Source organism: Anolis sagrei, chromosome 4 (assembly GCF_037176765.1).
Source record: "Anolis sagrei isolate rAnoSag1 chromosome 4, rAnoSag1.mat, whole genome shotgun sequence".
In the NCBI taxonomy this organism is placed as follows: Eukaryota; Metazoa; Chordata; class Lepidosauria; order Squamata; family Dactyloidae; genus Anolis; species Anolis sagrei.
The window spans coordinates 168937594-168956942 of record NC_090024.1 but is presented as its reverse complement, the minus strand read 5'-3'; the positions used below and the strand labels follow the sequence as shown (position 1 = coordinate 168956942).

General features: G+C 40.0%; 1 protein-coding gene across 1 annotated transcript in view; it reads right to left on the bottom strand.

Annotated features, from left to right (window-relative positions):
• Positions 1-431: 431 nt before the first annotated feature.
• Positions 432-19349, bottom strand: part of LOC132773987 (cytochrome P450 2J2-like) — a 34634-nt gene continuing 15716 nt past the window's right edge. The window contains exons 6-9 of the mRNA XM_060773608.2: positions 18630-18765; positions 17983-18170; positions 16138-16276; positions 432-738 (exon numbers count right to left, since the gene is read on the bottom strand). Of these exons, the coding sequence (XP_060629591.2) occupies positions 563-738; positions 16138-16276; positions 17983-18170; positions 18630-18765 (639 nt within the window). The 3' untranslated portion in view covers positions 432-562. The remainder of the gene's footprint in view (positions 739-16137; positions 16277-17982; positions 18171-18629; positions 18766-19349) is intronic.

Here is a 19349-nt window from a genome sequence, read left to right as displayed (position 1 = left end):
TTAGTCATGGGAATTCTGTGTGCCAAGTTCAAACCAGGTCCATCATTGTTGAAGGTCACAGTTTCTCTGGTTTTGGGTGAACTACAACTCCCAGAAAGGTCAGTTCCCCCCAAACCTCTCCAGTAATCAAATTTCAACATATCAGGTATGTGTGCCTAGTTTGGTCCTCATCCATCAGTGAGGGTTCACAGAGCTCTCTGGGTGTAGGTGAACTACAATTCACCCAAATCAAGGTGAATTTTTCCCCAAAGAGCTCCAGTATTTTTGACTGATCACGGGGGCTCTGTGTGCCAAGTCTGGTCCAATTCCATCTTTGGTGGAGTTCAGAGTGCTATTAGTAGGAAGGCCCAAGTCTGAAAAAGCTTCTGAAGAGACAGCATGACCAGGAAACCTTTGTGTAGTATTTGTAGACCAAAAACAACAACAAAGACTTAAAATTGTTGGTAAGTTTAATAAAATATTTGCATTCTAAAAAAAGTTAATTTGTGTTAATTCTACAGGGTCTAATAGCCCTGTTATTATAGCCTAACCCTACATATTTTGACAGCAATATGGAATACTTTTAACGCGAGATGGCACATATATGGTATTCGTTTGGGCTCAGTGTAATGTTCATCTTGAAGTCAAGACTTAGCTTCACGCCTTTTGGAGCCTGGAAAGAGAACTTCTGAACCAAGGCTGTGAAGAAAAGGAAAAGTTCCATCCGAGCCAACCGTTCTCCAAGGCAGGCTCTCTTTCCTGGAAGAGAAGAAAAAATGGACACAGAAAACTTATGAGATGTTGAGGTGACATCAACAAATTTGGCAAGTCACTATTGTAAACCAGAGCAAAATACCTTTAAAATATCTTTAAATTTCATGGGAAACAAAGATTTTTACCCAATGATTTACTCTTGCTGAGATTAACAATAGCATTTCAGCCCAGATTCCATATTTGTATTGCAGAAATATGGCTAGAATCCTCTTAGTGTCTTATGCATGGCATGTGTGATGAATTTCCATACCTTAGAAGACCAGGGTTAGCTCAGAAATAGGCCCAATAGCTGGCATCCATTTTGTATGGAAGTTGGAGGCAGCCATTTTAGGTTAGAGACATTTCTAAAAAGGGGCGGAGCTTGAAGGCAGCCCAGGGAAATGTGGAGAACCATTTTGATTACCTGAGAGAAAGTGAGCTGAGCTTGGTCGAGTGTAGAAAAAAAACGAACCAGTGGAATTTTTGAATTCTGACAGTTGGAAAGTGTCAGTTGGGGAATAGTAGAGTTGGAGGAAGGGAGTGAGAGTGGAGGGGACGTGATTTTAAAAAGCGAATTTTCAGATATATTCCCAATGCCCATATGTCATGATTTACTGCCATATTGGCCTATTTCTGCAGTAGGCCTTTGTTCACAGAAAATGCTGATTGTTTGAGAAATCAGTGTTCCAAAGAAGAAGTTACTATTCAAGGGTAACAACATATCCGGACAAAACCAGCTAGCTCTTGGCTAGTTAGAACTCCCAAGTTTCCCAGTCGCTCTGAAGCCATGTTTGCAACAGACTAACAGATAAGATACAATCATGGTCAGAGAACAATGGACCATAGTTATGTTATAGTTGTGCCATTGTTAGGATCCCACGTGTGCTATAATGTCAATCAAAATCATAAACAACTAATGAACAACTGCATAACTAGCTTAGACCAATGAAATGATTTGTCTTTGGGAACCAATGAGATGATTGATTTCTATGTACCAATCAAACTGTTTTAATGAAAGTTATAAATAATCAATGCAACCAACTTTAGGTTGGACAAACCCCTTTATTGCATCCCCATATGCATGTTTGTCACTATTGCTTCAGCTGCGCAATAAATAGCATTTTGCAGTTTTAAAGATTCAACTTTCGTGGTGTCCTTCCTCGCCCTCCTTGGGAAGGGGCAATCTGCTCTTGGATTTTGGATTTGTGGATTATCTTTTTGGTTTTTGCCCCTACATTTTCTGGAGGTTCCACTGAGATGTTGCATATTTGAGGGCGTTCTTTTTGGAAGGCACTAGCCGAGAGAGGCATTTGGGGCCTCCGGCTCAGGTGCTTATCTCTTGGCGGCAAGAGAAGGGAAGGAGTCATCTGCGTGTGTGCTTGGGCCCAGCCGCCGGATCTCCGTCTGTTGGCTTGCCGCCCAAGAGTGGGCCGAGCCCGGTTGAATTACTGCAAAAGCTTCGGGGAAGGGTAATTATGAGATGAATTGAATTTGTTGAAGCTATGAGAATTGAATTGGTGATTTTGTTGAGACCACATTAGTATAGTTAGCGGGAAGTTTCTATTATCTGCAGTAACAAAACATCCTTTGGACTGGAGTGTGGGGGAGAGTGGACTCGGATGCTCTGACTCCACTTCCCAAAGAAACTAACTTTTTGTACTGGCTGGAGAAAAAACAAAAAAAAATCCATCAAACAAAACCCAGCCAAAATCCTATAGGAACGTGGGGTGAATGGCCACTTGTGTGTGCGTTTCCATGTGCACAAGGCTGTCTTGTCTTCACACCACCTGTCTAAAATGTCTTGTTTCCACACTTATGTGAGGGGGATTTAAGATTGATGTGATGTCGAGTTAAAAATGACAAACTGCCTATGCTGATGTTTTTCACTAATCTTGATGTCTTAAACTTTTGTGTTGAAATGTATTGCAAATGCTGAGATTTCAAATTCATCTATACTGATTTCAATGTTATTACAAACTGTTAAATTGTGTTGAGATGCTGATTTGGTTGCAAAGGTGCTGTGTTAAATCTTGAGTGTGCATTCTGAGGCTGGAGAGGGCTTCGCCTCAGTGATTCTGGAAAGGAAAGAATGAGAGAAGCTGTTTTGATGTTGTGTTGTGTGATTTGAATTTTCTGCAAAAAGCTGTGGATTTTAGTTACCTGTTTGAAAAGGAGAAAAAGTATTTGTGTTTCCTTGAGTCAAAGGTGACAGGAGCAGAGAGAATTTATAAAAGGCATGATTTTTGTATTTTTAGCCCTCTGCAGCTTCCACAAGCTCCAAAGTGGCTTCTGTCGCACAGTAGCACTGGCTTCCTTTTACCATCAAAACCCCAAGGAAGTCACCTACAGATGCAGTCAGTCAGTATGGGACTTTGGACTAGAGCTGTGTGGGAGAGTGAACAGATGCCCCTGAAAAATCACTTCCCGATTTGAGAAAAAGATTTGAGAAAATTATGTGATACTCCCTGGTAATTGTCAATTGTGTGAAATTCCCTGGAAACTAGGTTCTGTGAGACCTTGTGTTGTTGGAGGTATTTGTGATGTGCACATGTGATCCTGAGTGAGTGGCAGCAAAGATTATCTATGTGTTGTAACAATGGGTTGAGATTTGTGCAAGCACTGCTGTGTAAAAAGAATGAGTACCTGATTTAGTTTTCCAAGAGTGCTAAATGAAAAGATTTTAAAGAGAAACTGAGAACTGTTTTGTGTAGATTGATTATTATTGTTTCAAATGGTGTGAAAAGAGAGCTTTGTGTCCTGAACTTTGGCACGGAAAAATATATATAAAAAGTAAGACTGCCTGAAAAGTTGGCAGGTGATTTGGCTATTTCGACCTTGTATGTGTGCCAAAATGACACGGGACTGAGTTTGAAATTCTGTATATTCCATTGATGAAATGAAGGCTGGGAACGAGAGACACTCAGACATGTTGAGTTGAAAAGTAAATATAGAATGTTAATTGTGGAAAATGAATTTATGTTCGAAATGCGTCTTTTTGATATTTAGCAACACACCCCTAATGCTGCAATTTGAAAAGCTGTGTTCTTAAAATGTAAGAAGAATGTGTATTATGACAAAATGGGTGATCTTTAAAAGTTTGATGTTTTCAATAATTGTTTTGAATTTTTATGTTTATGTGTGTGAACGAGGTTTCTCTCTTTGTGTGCGAATGTGTAAAAGGGCCTAACCACTAATCACTAACCAGCTGTATGTGTGTGAATTTGGAGAATGAATATTATGCCATGTGACATTTTCTGAAATGGTTAAAAATCCTGATTTGTTCTGTGTCTATGGAAAAAATAAGTCTTGCATTATGAATATGTATCTTTTGAAAACATGAAAATTTGCCCGCATGGGCTGTATAAATAACTGTGTGGGGAAAAAGAGCAAAAACCTGATGTCAAGGGCTTTTTTGTGAAGAGGGTTGTGACTGGCCAAAAGAGTTTTTCAAGCACTGAAAGAGGCCAGGGCACATCAAAATGAAAATTTGAAGACTGATAGAAACTCATTGTCTGTGTTAAAAATGTTTAAAAGCAGGCTGTTTAAGAACTGTTAGATACTGATGTTTTACAATGCCCTGAATGTACAGTATGTTATAGAGATAAGAACTTAGATTGGTACCAGCCAGGATGAGATCAAATGAAATTGACTGTATTTTAAGAGTGCATTTTAAAAAAATGAAGTTCTAACTTTATTTTTGCTCAAGAAAATGGAAATAATTCTTATGTTTAAAGCAACTGTATGTCATGAGAGAGTGATATCATGTGCCGGAGTTTTAAAATGTTTTTTTAAGAGCTGTTTTAAAATGGATGCTATGTGGAGGGCTCCTGTTTTACAGAGCCAGAAGAGAGATAACTGAAAAGAACATGGTGTTCTCGTGCCATTCTCTGGCAGAAGAGAGAACAATGGTTATGAATGGTACATTTTAAAAATATCTAATACCGTTTTGGATTTTTTGTGTTCAAATTTATGAATGCTTATCAGAGCTCCTTGCAGCTTTCTGGTTCAAAGGGGAAAATGCTTCATTTTGCCCTCCCTTCCTTTATGAACTGCTGTTGGACATTAACTCCTTGCAGGTTGGGACATTTTGAGGCTTGTGCCGAAAGGGGAAAGTTACATCTGTGTGTGGACAAAGTTTAAAGTTTGGGTTGTTATAAGTTTTTCACATGTTCCAGAAGCATTCTTTCCTGATGTTTTGCCTGCATCTATGGCAAGTATCCTCAAGGTGCCCCGGTGGCACAGTGCGTTAAACCCCTGTGCCGGCAGGACTGAGCTCCCTCTATCAGCTCCAGCTCCCCATTGCGGGGACATGGGGGAGGCCTCCCACAGGGATGATAAAAACATCAAATCATCCGGGCGTCCCCTGGGCAACGACCTTGCAGACAGCCAATTCTCTTACACCAGAAGCGACTTGCAGTTTCTCAAGTCGTTCCTGACAAAAGTTTTATTTTGTTTCCCAGCAACCTTTTCTTGGAAAGAGGCACAGGATTCGTGTTTAAAATTGCTTTGTGCCAGAAAGTTTTTGGTTTGAAGGAGAATCCAACCCCTCCTTCCCTATCCTCTGTTGTCATTGGAGGATGGCCTTTTCTTCAGATGGCTATGAAATGACTATAATACTTTTATGTTAGAAATAACAGAACTCTTTACATTGTTTTTGTTTTATATTTACTTCAGAAGAAAGCTTATAATTGATTTTGACAGCAGAATTGATTTTTTATGTGGATACAATAACGTTGGACATGAGTTATAGTTCTTAGCCCAAAGTGACTAACTTCACAGCTTTTCTTCAAACATAGGGCAAAGTACCTCTACAAATTTTGCTACTATGGTCCAAATTCCTCTACAAAAGTTATTGGAAGAGATAATTCTGGAACGGGACATTAGAACAGGTAGATAGGGCAGCTTGCCCAGAGATTTTTGCCAGATTTAAGAGACAATGCCTAGCAAAAGGCCCCAGAGATTTTTGCCAAATTTGAGAGACATTGCCAGTTAACAGCTCAAGAGACATTTTTACAGTTTACTGTTTTGATTAAGTTGGAAAAGCAGGTCGCAGATGGAATGGGCAACCGAGAGTGCCAGTATACATTGCTAAAGGATTGCTTACAGCAGATGGATGGAGGAACTATGAGATAAATCGTGGAGAGGAACCATGAGATGAATCGTGGGAAAAACCGTGGAGAATTGTTTAAAAAGGATGGAGATTGGTCGAGAGGACTTTGGAGTGAGAGATCGTAGAGGCCTGCCCATGGCGGATATTGACGGATGTTGATGGAGCTGATGACAGAACTGGCCAAAAAGACTTCAACAAATGGGTAATCAGTATCCCCCTCCCCCTTTTCCTCTCACTATCTTTCTGCTTATCTCTTTCAGCTCCTGAGCTCCTGTATGGGACCCCATTCCTAAAATTGGATGAAACCCTGTTCCTAAATTGGATCTCCGAAAGGCACTACTGCCAGCCTGGAAAGCCAAGCCTACCCAAACCACCACCAACTGGGTAGAGCGAGACCTGAAAGGCACCACTGCCAGCCTGGAAAGCCTAATGGGAGTCCAAAACACAGGAACCAAGCCCACCCAAACCAGGAGTGTAAAACTCAGGAGCCAAAACACCACCAACTGGGTAGGATGAGCTAAAGACTTGTGAGATATGAAGATTTTATTTTACAGACTTTCCTGGATATAGACTTTCTTTACACAGAGACTTTTTTTTTTATTAAATATTTTTATTAGGCTTTTCTTAAATACATAGGTATAAAAAGTACGGGGGGGGGTGCGTATTGGGGGGGGGGAACAGTGAGGGCAGATGGGAGATGGGGATAAGCGGGGGGAGGGTCCATGCACACCTAGGTGGTAAGGGAGGGGGGGGGGTTACTTTCACTCGTTCCTGCATCCTATACCCGAATGCCACATTCTCTCCTGCCTGAAGGGATAAGGGGTGAGGGGAATACAGGGGAGGGTAAAGGGCGGTGACTTCCACGTAGGTCTGTGAAACTAAGCTAGTTATATCTTGCTTTTCATCTCTTCTTAATTTCTGTTCCTGTTTTCTTGTTGTGTAGACAGTTTCGATCTTTCTTTACTTTCATCTCTGTGTGTTCTGGAGATATTTCAAGACATTGTCCCAGTCCGTAGTTTTGGATTTGTCTAGGTTGCTTGAGAGTTTGTTCGTCAATAAGTCCATGTTCATTATATCATATATTTTCAGGATCCATTGTTCTATTGTCGGTATTTCGTTGGTTTTCCAATGTTGTGCTAATTTAATTCGGGCAGCTGTAGAAAGGTAAAAAAAAAGCTTGTTTTCATTTTTTTCCAATTTGAAGTCTAAAATACCAAGTAGAAAATATTCTGGCTTCAGTTTGATTTTTATTTGGAGAATTTTTCCAATTTCCCTACAAATCTGGTGCCAATAGGTTTTAATCCTCTTACAGCTCCACCACATATGTATGAAGCTTCCATTGGCCTTCTGGCATTTCCAACACCTCCCCTCTATTTTTCCTTTGTTAAATTTAGCTATCTGTTCCGGTGTTAGATACCACCTAAAGTAAAGCTTATACCAGTTTTCTTTAATTTCATTTGCATAGGTAATTTTTAACTTCTTTGTCCATAATTCCTCCCATTCCTCTAGTTTAATGGGTCGGCCTATGTCTCTGGCCCACTTAACCATGTTGTCTTTTATCTGTTCTTTTTCCGTTTCCCATGTTAGTAGTTGCTGGTATACTTTTTTAATTTGTTTGCTTCCTGTTTTTAGGATTTTCTCACATATCGTGTCTTCTTTTTCGAAGCCTAAGAGTTTGTGTTGATTATAGCTTTCATTTATTTGGTGATATTGGAACCAGGAGAGTGTGGGGTCATACAGTTTAAGTTCTTCTTGAGTTTTAATTGAAAGACCTTGGGGGGAGTTTTTCAGTATTTCTTTATATGTTAACCATATTTCTCTCGATGTCCCTTTAATTTGGCTTGCTTCATTGGGAGAGAACCAAAGCGGTGTTTTTTGATAAATTTTCGTTTTATATCTTTCCCAGATTTGAATTAGAGGGTCCCGCACGAAGTGATTTCTGAAGTTACTCTCACCTTTTGTTTTTCCTCTCCAAAGGTAGTTGTGCCAACCCTGCATTAAATCAAAACTTTCTAGGGCTAATAGTTTCCTCTCCTTGAGTCCTATCCAGTCTTTTATCCAGCAGATGGCGGCTGCGTCGTGGTATAACTGTAGGTTTGGCAGAGCCAGGCCTCCTCTTTTTTTGCTATCACACATATTGGTGAAGCTGACTCTATGCCTGCCTCTTTTCCAAATAAAATTTGTTATATCTTTATGCCAGATTTTAAAGATTGTTTTTGTCTTTATTATTGGTATTGCTTGAAACAGATGGAGTATATCTGGCAAGATGTTCATTTGGATTGCCGCGATTTTTCCCATCAAAGAGAGGTTTAATGTCTCCCATCTCTTCAATTTCTCTCTAATTTTGGACCATTTCAATTCATAATTGTTTTTATATAATTGTATATTTTTTGTTGTTATTACGATTCCTAGATATTTCACTTTTTTCACTATCTTAATTGAGGTTCTTTTTTGTAATTCTTCCTCCTTCTTTTTCGTTATATTTTTTGTCAGCATTAGAGTTTTGTCTTTATTTATCTTAAAGCCTGCCACTTCTCCGTATCTGGTTATTTCTTGCCACCATTTGTCTATGCTGTTTATTGGGTCTTCTATAATGCATACGAGATCGTCGGCGTATGCCCGGATCTTGAAAGAGTATTTTCCAATTCTCAGTCCCTTCAGTTCTTCGTTTCTTCTAATATTGCATAGAAGTAATTCAAGGGTAAGAATGAATATCAAGGGGGATAGGGGACATCCCTGCCTTGTTCCTTTTTGAATTGTGATTGTTTCTGATTTTTGGCCATTTATTATTAGGTTTGCATATTGTTTGGAATATAGAGCTTCTATGGCATTAAAAAAGTTGTATCCGATATCCATTTCTTTAAGTGTTTCTTTGAACAGGAACCAGTTGACGTTATCAAACGCCTTTTCTGCGTCCAAAAATAAAAATGCAACTTCTTTTTGTATCTTCTTTTCATAGTAATCGATTGCATCTATTATTACGCGTATGTTCTCTTTAAGTTGGCGTTTGGGTAGGAACCCTTTTTGTTCTTCTTCTATTTTTTCACTTAGAATTTCTTTTAATCTGTTTCCTAGTATGTTGGTAAAAATTTTATAGTCCTGGTTCAGAAGTGATATCGGTCTGTAGTTTTTGGTTTGGGTCTTGTCCGTGTTCTCTTTCGGGATCAGAGTCACATTCGCATGTTTCCATGTTTCCGGGATTTTCCCTTCTTCCATTACTTTATTCATTGTTTTTAGGAGAGGTGTTGTTAGTTGATCTATGAATGTTTTGTAGTAGATTCCCGTGAAGCCGTCCGGGCCTGGCGCCTTATTGTGTGGTAAATTTTGGATTACTTTTCCTATCTCTTCTTTGGATATCTTTCTATTTAATATCTCTCTCTGGGCTTCTGTTATCTTCGTTATTTTTTGTTTTCCTAGGAACTGCATTACCTTTTCTTTTGGGATGTTGTCGTCAGCATATAGATTTCTATAGTATTTTGTGAATTGATTGATTATTTCAGATGTTTGATTGAAGAATTCCCCTTTTTCCTCAATTTGTGTGATAATTCGGGAGTGCCTTCTTATAGCTAATTTCCTTGCCAACCATTTACTCACTTTGTTTGCGTTTTCAAAGTAGTCTTGTTTCACATATCTTAGTTTTCTTTCCATTTCTTCTAGGTGTAGAGTTGTTATTTTTTTCCTTAGAATGGATATCTGATATTGTAGTTTTTTGTTGTCTGGGTTCAGCTTCGCTGTTTTTTCTTTCCCTTCTAGCTCTTTCTTAAGTTTTTCTTGTTCTTCTCTTTTCTCTTTATTTATTCGGATGGACTGTTCTATAAGGAATCCTCTGACATAGGCTTTTGAGGCATCCCAGATTACTTCTATCGGGGTCTCTTTCTCTATATTGAGGGTGAAGAATTCTTCTATCAATTCTTTGTATCTTTTTATATTTTTTTCCCCTTTAATTAGGTAATCCTTTAGTTTCCATGTCTGTGATGTTCTTGGGGTTGTGGTTTCTTGTATTATTGTGAGAATGGGGGCGTGGTCTGAGGTTAGAATGGGTAGTATCTTTGATTTTCTTACTCTTGTTGCTAATGACTTGGAGCACCACACCATATCTATCCGTGACCATGTTTGGTGGCGGTTTGAGAAGAAGGTGTAATCCACTTCGTTCCTGTGTTGGGCTCTCCATAGGTCTATTGTTCCCAGTTCTTCTAACGTTTGGAGGCATATTTTTGGGAGTGCAGAGGATTGGAGTGAGTTTTGCCCCTTTTTTTTTTGATTTGTCTCTATCAGTATCTATTACTCCGTTAAAATCCCCTACAATCATCAATTCGTCATATTCTGTTCCCAATATAAAATTACGGAGTTTCTCACAAAATTTGGCCTTCCCCCCGTTAGGGGCATATATGTTACAGATTAATGTGTTATGCCCGTATATATCCACCAATACCCCTAAGATTCTCCCTTCCCCATCTCTGAAGGCTAATTTGGCTGTTAGATTATTTTTAACGTAGGTGGCTAAGCCTCTTTTCTTTTCTATACTAGATGCCTGGAATAAATTCCCTAGAGTATTTTGTTCTAGATAATGTGCATGCTTTTTAATGATGTGTGTCTCTTGGAGACATGTTATTTCACATCCTTCTTTTCTTAAATAGTGCCATATTCTTTTTCTCTTCCCCGGGGAGTTCATTCCATTTACATTCTGCGATATTATTTTGATTTTAAACTTTGAATCCATTAAAAATATTTTTTATTACCTTATCAGCCGTCCTATGGTTATTCCCCTCCAGCTCTGTCTCCTGGTTGAGTTGTTTTGGCGATTTTTTCCTCGCTCTTTTCCTTTTCTTCTTATTCTGTTCCGTCTGTGTCGGGGAGGTTTCCTCGCTGCTTTCGTTCTCACTGGCTCCTCCTTCTGTCATAGGTGATTTTGGGTCTTCTCTTTTTCCTTCTCCTTTCCCTGGTTCATTTGGAGACTCCTTCTGAAATGTTTTCTCCCAGAAGATTTTAGCTTTTTCTTCCGTTGTTAACCAATGTTTAGTGTTGTTCCATGTGACCATCAGTCCCTCTGTTTTTTCCCATCTAAATCGGGTGTTCTTTCTTTTCAGTTCATCCGTTAAGAATTGGTATTTTCTTCGTCTCTCTAATATTGTCATTGGTAGTTCTTTAAGAATCACTATTCTGTTGCCTTTGTACATTGTGGGATTTTTGGCGTTTTCTTTAATTATCTCGTCTCTTGTAGCTTTCTTTGTAAAGGAGACCAACACATCCCGCGGTACATTATTCTTCTTTGCATAGTTCGAGTTGATCCTCATGACCCTGTCTATATTTTTTTCCGTTGATTCTTTGGTGGTCTTGCATATGTTGGCTATTAAATTCGTAATTAACTCTTTGATGTTTTCCTGGTCATTTTCTTGAACGTTGCGGAATCTGAGTTGTAGTTCTTTTTCTTGTAGTTCTTGATGTAATTTTAGAGCTGTAATTGATCCTTCCATGGTTTTGACCTTCTTTCTTAAATCTAGTTGTTGGTCCTTCAACTTTTCGTTCTCCTTTCTGAGATCTTTGTTTTCTTGTGCCAGTCTTGTGATATCCTCCTTCGTTTCTTTCAGCTCGTTCTTGATGGCCACATGTAGTTCTTCCTTAAGGTCTTTCTTCATTTCTTTTAATTCTTCTTTTATTTCTTTTTTCAGGGCGGCATTTTGTGTGTCTTGTTTGGTTTGCATATTTTGCACCAGGAGGAATAGTTTATTTATTTCTGCAAGTACATCTTTGGTGTTTGATTCTTCTCCCGGGGCGTCTTTTTTGTTGCCCGCTTTTTTGTCCTTGTCTTTGTCCCTTTCGGGTTTTTTTTGTGCCGACATCTTTTTTTTTTTTTGTTAAGTTTTTCCAAATTCTCTTTGGTCTTCCTCTACCTGCTTTCTAGTTGTTTCTTGTTGTTTTCTAGTTGTTGTGTATCCTTTCTACTTATCTTCTGTTGTTATTTTCTTGGTCTTGAATCTTATTTATTGAAAATTAGCCCGGTTCTTCCACTTCTCTTAGCTTCTTTTTCTTTCTTTCTTTCCTTCGCTTCTTTCCTCAGTCCCTTATTCCTCTGTAGTCTCCCTCTCTCTGTCTCTCTTTGCCTTTGGTGTTTCCCTTTTTCCTTATATTTTATTTCTTCTTTTTGTTTACTTCCTTATTTCCTTGTTCTGTTTGCGTCTTCTCGCGGTATTACCCAGTTCTCACCTTCTCCCGTTTCTTCTCGCCTTCTCTGCTTCTTCTCGCGAGACTTCCTGGCTCGTCCCCTCTTTCCTTCTTCCTTTCGCAGTCTCCCCCGGGCCTTCGAGGGGGCCGGACGCCGTCCCTCGCGCCGCCGGTCAGGCCGTATCCCTCCCGGTCCCAAAAGGGGGCCGGCCGTTCGCACCTCTGCCCGGTCTGTCCAAGTCCGCAGCGGAGGTGGAGGCGGGAACCGAGGGTGAGTCGAGGGGGCGCCGAAGGGTTTTGCCTGGGGTCTGGTGCGGCGAGCTGGGGAGTCAGTTGTTGATATCGCTGCAGCCTTTGTTTCTCTGTTCTAGTTTCTCTGCTGGGTTTTCTTGCCTCAGCAGCCGTTTTACACAGAGACTTTTGAGACTTAGAGACTTTCTTCATTTTACCTGGAATTTAATAGACTCATTTCTTCAATCAAGAAGGGGAACACACCCCCAGTTTCACTCAGATTGCTTTTGTATGCCAGAGACTGAAAGGACATGAAAGTTTGATACATATGTGCATGGCCACATTTAGGCCTCTGACAGCAAGAACTGGACTTGATCAAAATTTTACTGAAGACTATATCCTTTCTCAAATTGATTGATTTCTGTTGCTGAATTGTTAAAGTGGTTATTGTCACCATTTAGTTTTGATTGCTAGCTTGATAAGCTTTTATTTGTTTGTGCTATTTCAGCCAAGTGTTTAGAATTATGTTTTGGAAAGAGCCAGAGATGATGTCATTTACAGCCTGATGCCACACCCCATTACATCAGGATGGGAGAAGGACACACTCCACCAGTTGGTAAATGCGATTGCAGAAAAATTACAAGCACGGGACTGTTGAGTATGTTACCTGCAATCAGCCCGCCTTCCAAACACCACACAACAGACAACTGATCATACAGATGACCCCAGTTAAGTCATTTTGAAGAAGGGGAGGTCTTCACCCCCCTTGCCCCTGTGTACACCTTTGTGCACCACTTAGCTCAGTCCAAACATCACTTACAAAGACATCTTACTATGACCATGCCCCATGTCCAAGTGGGACAATACCCTAGATGCGACACCACAGTACTCCTGTCAGATATACAGGACACAGACGTATACAACCAAATAGAATTTGACATGTGCAGACGATTCCGCATTACATTGCAACATGCATACAAAGTCGCTGGCAAGATTGGCCAGGACACTATTGTATTTGCAGAAGTTGGGCAGAAAGGAAAGATACTGCCCCAGTCTGGAATGGCACATGTGCAACTGAAATCCCTGATTCCTGCGAGATTGAGATTTTTTGATATACAACAGCCACTTGGGGCATGAGACAAAACAATATGGATGGGCCAGAGTTTAAAGGAGCACACAGTGACACATAACAATACAACATACTTGACAGAATCACAAAGAATTGGTGCAATCTTGTTTCCATAGATTGGGATAGCACTAACTGGCGCATTTCTGCGCAACTAGATAAACTGGCAAACTACGCAATAAAAAGGATTGGAATCCCTCCAAATAAGACACCCAAATGCAACACAGATTGGCAATAGACCACCTGTTCAGAGAAGGAGGTCTATGCAGTTTGTTGCAAAATGAGAATGTTTCCAAGATACACCAAATAGTCAACACAATCAGTTTCACATACACTGAAGACTCAGATTGGCAGGGGTGGCTCACATCATGGTTGCTTGACTTGCAATGGTTAAAAGATTTAGTCATGTCTGAAATTGCAATTATCATGATGTTGTTGATATTATTGTGTTGCTTCACTTTGATAACATGTGCTTGTAGAGTTATGCTGCCCTTAGCCTTGGCCCCTAAAAAGACTGAACAGATAGAACTCTTGGATGTCAACCCAGTTAGGATGACAACAGAATATACATCCTTAGGGTAAAAGAAACATCCTAAGTGGACACAATCGATTGGTCAAAAATAGGGGGTCATTATGCAGAAATAAGATTAACTGCTTCTTTGCTCCGCTTTTGTAAAACCTGCTTGATTTGCTTCGCTGAAAAGATTTCATCTCAGCAAAAAAGAAAAAGTGTGGAATGGGGGGACGTGATTTTAAAAAGCGAATTTTCATATATTTCCCCAATGCCCATATGTCATGATTTACTGCCATATTGGCCTATTTCTGCAGTAGACCTTTGTTCACAGAAAATGCTGATTGTTTGAGAAATCAGTGTTCCAAAGAAGAAGTTACTATTCAAGGGTAACAACATATCCGGACAAAACCAGCTAGCTCTTGGCTAGTTAGAACTCCCAAGTTTCCCAGTCGCTCTGAAGCCATGTTTGCAACAGACTAACGGATAAGATACAGTCATGGTCAGAGAACAATGGACCATAGTTATGTTATAGTTGTGCCATTGTTAGGATCCCACTTGTGCTATAATGTCAATCAAAATCATAAACAACTAATGAACAACTGCATAACTAGCTTAGACCAATGAAATGATTTGTCTTTGGGAACCAATGAGATGATTGATTTCTATGTACCAATCAAACTGTTTTAATGAAAGTCATAAATAATCAATGCAACCAACTTTAGGTTGGACAAACCCCTTTATTGCATACCCATATGCATGTTTGTCACTATTGCTTCAGCTGCGCAATAAATAGCATTTTGCAGTTTTAAAGATTCAACTTTCGTGGTGTCCTTCCTCGCCCTCCTTGGGAAGGGGCAATCTGCTCTTGGATTTTGGATTTGTGGATTATCTTTTTGGTTTTTGCCCCTACAAGAGAGAGTGGTTGGAAGCATCGAAGCCAGGAGTTAGTTAGTGAAGTTCAGTAAGCGGTTGTGGAGGAAAAGTAGTTTGATAATAGGTTAGAACGGACCCGGGAAAAGTCTGTTTGAAGACTAGATTCTAGTTAGCAGTAGTCTACTAGATTCCTGTGAACTTGGAAAGTTAATTTGTAACCTGAAGTTTTAAGCATTGAACTATGCCACGTAACCATTAAGCTCCATACATCTCTGCAACCATTACAATTTATTGCCTGTTCTGAAAATACAAATAAACATCTTTCTTTATTGTTAAAACAACCAGTGCTCCTGTGTGTCTCTCTGGCCAAGAATCCCCATATCAAGACTGGGGAAGAATATTTTATAATTGGTGGCAGCACTATTAGAAAGACATTGGAATTTATACCCTCCATGTTACTGTGCCCCGAGTTCGAATTCAAACAATTTCAATGTACTTTCAGCACACTCCGTTTAAATCTCAAACAACCATTTTAATTTTGGTGGAAGCCCATTCAATCATCAGTTCTTTAATTCTGGTGGCCCTGCAGAAAGATTTTTGGGTTCCCTCTGTTAATCGACTAAGTCTTTTTATAGCATGTATTCCTCAATTGATACAGCTAGCCATTTTTGTCTCATGCAGAATACTCAAATAACAGCAAGGCTGCAGAAGACAATGCTATTGGATTTGCAAATATGCATCTGATGCAAATGATGAATGTGGCCAACATGATGCACAAAATATCACTTGTGCACACTTGTTGATCTATTAGTTTCCAGGCAAAGTATAAGGTATAAAGCCCTACATGGTTTGAGTCCAGGTTACCTATAGGATCACCTTCCCTATAATCCGCCCCAAACACTGAGGGGGATGTCTACTTTAGCCTGCAAGAACCCATCTGGCAACCATCACTCAGAGGACCTTTTCATCAGCTACCCTAAGACTGCTGGAAGAGCTCTAACAGCTAAATGAGTTCTCGGAATTTAAAAACCATCTAAAACCCTATCTCTTCTGGCTGGTCTATCCAGCCAGTTTTAATCATGGATTTTAAACTTGCAACATGTTTAATCTTTGTTCTTAATGTTTTAATATGTGTTTTGTAGAAATACGTTTTATAATGTGTATTTTGTAGAATGTTTCTGACGATTGTGTGCCAGTATGTGCCAAGCAAAGATACACAAATTTATTTCCTTTCCAAAGCAAATAAATCTTAACTTTCAAGCCAATTAGCATAATCTGGGAAAGATGTAGGATGGAACCTTCAAGCCTCACATGAGTTTTTCTTTTTATTGAAAAGTAAGCAGGCAGAACTTTTGAAAAATACGTTGATATTCCTTCCCCTACTCTTACCTGCAGAGAATGGTATGAAGGCTTCCTTAAGCCTGAATTGGCCATTACTCAAGAAATGATTGGGATTAAACTTTTTGGGGGTGTCCCATTCATCTTTGTCAAACAACACTGATGTCATGTCGCAGATTAAAATAGTTCCCTGTAAAGGAAAACATAGAAACATTGAGTTTACAATACAACAAGCCTTCTAAACGTGAAAGTAAATCTGTTTCTCCAACACATTGACAAAACATATCTTCTGGATGGGGGGATAAGTCACAGACTTTCCATTGATACAGCCCATTATAAAAAGTTTGCAGGAGAACCTGTGAAATGGTTAGAAAGTCAGAGAGGGGTTTGAGAGAGCCATACCCAGGTCTCCACTATTTTTTGAAATTCTTGAGGTGAAGCTGGCTATGAACTTTAAAGCCCAAGATGGTTCAGGTCTAGGCTATCTGGCTGACCGCATCCCCTTGTATGAACCTGCCCGGGTCCTGAGATCATCAAGAGAGGCCCTTCTATCGGGCCCACTTCTATCTCAGGCTCGGTTGGTGGGAACAAGAGAGCGGGCCTTCTTGGTGGCTGCCCCATGACTCTGGAACTCTCTACCCAGGGAAGCCCCTTCCCTGCTGTCCCTCCGGCAGCACACTAAAAGTAAGGGGGTACTATGATGTTTAGCTTTGTATATGTTTTAATGGATTTAAACATACGAATTTCAATACTGTTTTGTCTAATTCTGTTTTAATGCTTAATTCTGTTTTAATGCTTGCATAAGGTTAGGTAAAGGTTTTCCTCTGCCATGAAATCCAGTCATATCTGATTCTGGGGTGTGGTGCTCATCTCCATTTTTAAGCCGAAGAGCCGGTGTTGTCCGTAGATACCTCCTAGGTCATGTGGCCGGCATGACTGCAAGGAGTGCCGTTACCTTCCCGCCGGAGCGGTACGTATTAATCTACTCACAGTTGCATGTTTTTGAACTGCTAGGTTGCAGAAGCTGGGGCTAACAGCAGGTGCTCACGCCGCTCCCCGGATTTGAACCTGTGACCTTTCGGTCAACAAGTTCAGCAGTTCAGTGCTTTAACCCACTGCACCATCGAGGGCTCCAAATGCTTGCATATTTGCATATTTTAAATTATGTGGTCATACTTTTAATTGTAATTCACTTTGAGTCTCCTTCAGGAGATATAAAGTTGGGTATAAATAAAAAAATTTATGATTATGATTTTTTTGATTTATCAGCCATTCTCAGCCTCAAGAAAACCAGTGGAGTGGTAAGGGAGTCAGAAGGTGCTTCCAGACAACACTCAAATCTGTGCCAAAGCGGGTTTTTACAACCCAATTTGGTGTGGATTTGAATCCCCATCTCCACCCTCCAAAACCAGGAATTTCTTGGTGGGGATGTCCCCATGTTATCCCATTAACTAAAGGGATGGCATGGAACCACCCCAAAGCCTCTAAAAATAAGTCCTTTAAAGTAAGAAAAACTTACCCAGCTGCCATTAAGATATTGCTGGAGTCCTTCTGGTGCATAGAAATGACATGCCAAAGACAGGGGATGGGGGTGCAGTGAGAGGCAAAGACCAATTTTCTCTCTCTCTCTCTCCCACCTCCTGACATGTCATTTCTATGCTCCGGGAGGACTCCAGCAGTAGTGATCTTGGGCGCAGAGCCACAGGCAACACTGTCTGATGCCTGCAGTGGGGCTTCAGCCCCCAAGATGGCTCTAACTTATGATTTGACCAACACAATGGAACTATCCTCATCACTGACAAGTTGTGTGATGTAATTCAGAATTAAAACTAGGCTTAGTTTCTGGGAAAGGGAAATGGGGAGGGAAACAAAGATATAGCAGATACATTTCCTTACCTTGGGCACATGAAACCCAGCTATCTCTGTATTATTAGTTGCCAGTCGAGGAACATTTAACGGCAGGATGTTACTTATTCTTTGAATTTCATGAATAACTGCATTTGTGTAAGGCAGGTTGTCCTTGTCAGCCATAGCTGGGGGGCGAGACTGGCCAATCACAGAGTCTATTTCTGACTGAACTCTTCCTAAAAATAATATTTACTGTCAGTTCAAAAAAGTCAACGTGAACATTGTGGCAAGCATTGATTTCCCCGAGAAATACAGGACAGTGTCAAGAGTGCTGGAGCTACACCATGCATATTTTATTGGTCTGAGTAAAACACATACCCTATATACTCATGTATAAGCTCTTGTCAAGATAAGAACCTTCCCCTTCTCTGTGTAGAGGGGTGAAAAGCAAGAACAACAAAATTTTGCAGCGAAATGCTTAAGACATTCTTTATATTGCTTGAGAAATAACCCAAGATTAACCATGAAACTAAATTCACTTATCTTACTTTCAGATTATCCTGTTCCTCCTGAGTCACTATAAGAAAGCTCTTTAAAGTGGCATTCAGTTATCACAACAGCCTGGAAACTGAGGACTATTAGCTCCTTTTACAAAGTAAGATGTAGATTGGGACAGAAAAAAAATCCAATCTTACCCTGAATTTCTGGATAAACAGCCATGTACAGCAAAGCCCAGCGCAAGGTTGTAGATGTTGTTTCTGTTCCAGCAATAAACAGATCTATTGCTGACTGTAGAAGATTTTCCTCATGGAAACTGGAAGAAACATTTTCCTTAAAAGGAAAGTAAGAAGGAATATCTAAATATCTGAATTTTAAGTGAAATCATTATTTTACTCTCAGTGGTATCTGTCAATTTGTCACATGTTTTCCAATCTCTGTAATTTCTCTCTTCCTAAAGAAAGCTTAGGATCAAATCAAATTTGGTAATTATGGAAGATTGAAATAAGAATGAACATAGGGACTTCAAGGCCCAGAGAAGGTATTTTAAAACACATGTGAGTGCAGATGACATAAAACACCCAGCTGTTTTGGACTTCTATTCCCAGAAGCCTTTGGCAGCATGGCAAATGCTAAGAGATGATGGAAATTCTTATGCAGGCCAAAGGTTCCCAGCTCTGTTCCCAAATTGTTGATTCTGAAACATAATAGCCGAATGATGATCTATTAGTGGTGGACAATTGGCACCACATAAACAATGCAGCTCTCTAGATGATACGTTTTCATGTGCATGCACTGTACATATATTTCCATCCCTCTTATACCCTCATACTATGTGATTTTAAAGACACAACTTGGAAGGCATTAAAATAGCATGCCCTTGAAGACGGCTCGGAAACTTCAGTTGGTCCAGCGGG